The sequence below is a fragment of the Myotis davidii genome, unplaced genomic scaffold (genome assembly GCF_000327345.1).
Source record: "Myotis davidii unplaced genomic scaffold, ASM32734v1 scaffold70, whole genome shotgun sequence".
Taxonomy (NCBI): Eukaryota; Metazoa; Chordata; class Mammalia; order Chiroptera; family Vespertilionidae; genus Myotis; species Myotis davidii.
Window position 1 is genome coordinate 537,880 of NW_006282434.1, and position 1,857 is coordinate 539,736.

The 1,857-nt window shown below is 40.1% G+C and overlaps 1 protein-coding gene across 1 annotated transcript in view; it reads right to left on the reverse strand.

The window, feature by feature from the left end:
- The window catches only part of VWA8 (von Willebrand factor A domain containing 8), a 368,307-nt gene that overhangs the window by 329,001 nt on the left and 37,449 nt on the right, over positions 1-1,857 (reverse strand). Inside the window, exon 5 of the mRNA XM_015559449.1 lies at positions 640-804. Coding sequence (XP_015414935.1) covers positions 640-804 — 165 coding nt within the window. The remainder of the gene's footprint in view (positions 1-639; positions 805-1,857) is intronic.

Consider the following 1,857-nt stretch of genomic DNA (forward strand, 5'->3'; position numbering starts at 1 on the left):
TAATCAGAAAGGATACATTCATCCTATGTTCATAGCAGCACAATTTACAATAGCTAAGATTTGGAAATAGCCTAAGTCCCATCAACAGATGAGTGGGTTAAAAAAACTCTGGTACATCATCTACATAATGGAATACTACTCTACTGTAAAATAGAAAGAAGTCTTACCATTCACAATAGCATGGATGAATATAGAGTATTGTGTTAAGCAAAATAAGCTAGTTGGAGAAAGATAAATATCACATGATCTCATCATTTGTGGAATATAATAAACAATATATACTGATGAGCAAAAAGAGACCCAGAGACAGAGAAGCATCAAACAGACTGTCAAACCTCAGAGGGAAAGTGGAGGGGAAGTGTAAGAGATCAACCAAAGGGCATGTACAGATGCATATAAGCATAACCAATGGCCACAGACACTAGGGGGATGAGGGCATGTGCTGGGGGGTGGGATTGGCAGGGGAGGAGTCAATGGGGGTAAAGGAGACATATATAATACTTCTTCACCCTATATCCTTTTTCCTTACCATTAGCTAGTGAGAAGGACATCTATAAACATAGTAACATTTCCATAGTAAGTGAATTTATTATGAATAGAAAAAATATTTAAAAAATAAATCATCCTGTTCATACTTACCTTGAAGGGTAGATAATAAATATCTCTGGCTTGAAATCGAGAACGAAGAGGGGGGTCTAATGGATTCCCAGAGTACCGAGGCACTGGCAAGCCCAAAGCAATCACTCGGAAATTTTCACTAACTCGAACAATCTTCCATGCATCCAGTTCTGCTTTGGTATGATCCTTAAAGAGTATGAGATCAAAAATTGCATCATAACTAATACCAATTACAACTGTAAGAGCTTCCAGGCTAAGAAATTTGAGCCCTGACTACTGAGTAACCTATTGGAGAAAACTCTCAAAGTCAAACTGCCAAGGAAGGAAGCAAAGTGAAAGGAGGATCAGGATGCCAGGGAAGGCTCACAATATGAAGGCTGGTGTTGAAAGGAGAGGCAGTGAACATATCGAGGAACAAAGGAGATGTGGGTCAGTTTCTAAGTCCAATGCAGTCACACAGAGTAACAGAGTTACGAGGGTAAGGACAACGTACCGGCTAAGACCAGAGGATGTAAAAAGGTAGACCCAGAGAGCAGAGCCTGCCCATGGGCCTTAAACAGATAATTATGTCTATGGGTATATTTCTACCAAGGTAGAATAATAGTCATAACCAACATGTATTGAAAACTTACTACATGGTAAGCACTTTCCATGAATTTTTCTCATTTAACTTTCACCAGAATCTAAGCAGTCATTTAATTGCTTTTTATGAGTGAACCAACTGCTGTTCAGAGGAGTTATATAACTTTCCCCTGGTCCTGCAACTAGTATATGGTGGAGTTGAGAGACTGGAAACAGTGCAGGTTTTAGATTTCTAAATCCTGGCTCCAGTGTACTCTCTGAGCCTCAGCTTTCTCACCTATAAAGTGGGAATAATATCACCAACATTATTATGGCTTCATGAAAATTAAATGTGATTATATATGTAAAAGCAACTGGTCCATAGCAGGCACCTATTAAATGCTATTCCTTACATCTGCCTGACTTTATCAATGGCTCTTCACTGTGTTCACAGAGCTTACAAAGTTCATATGAATGTGGCCCACATGACAGTGTAGAAACTCAACATGACTATCAAGGCCTTTCCTGGCCAAATTCATGTCTGATTCTCCCAGTCTTGGCAACCACTTCACACCCATCCCTTGGCCCGCCTTTCATGACTCTGTGTTTCTGCCCATCTCACAACTGTGGCTCTCCAGACACATCATGCTGCTTCACCAATACTGCTCCACTTGTTTG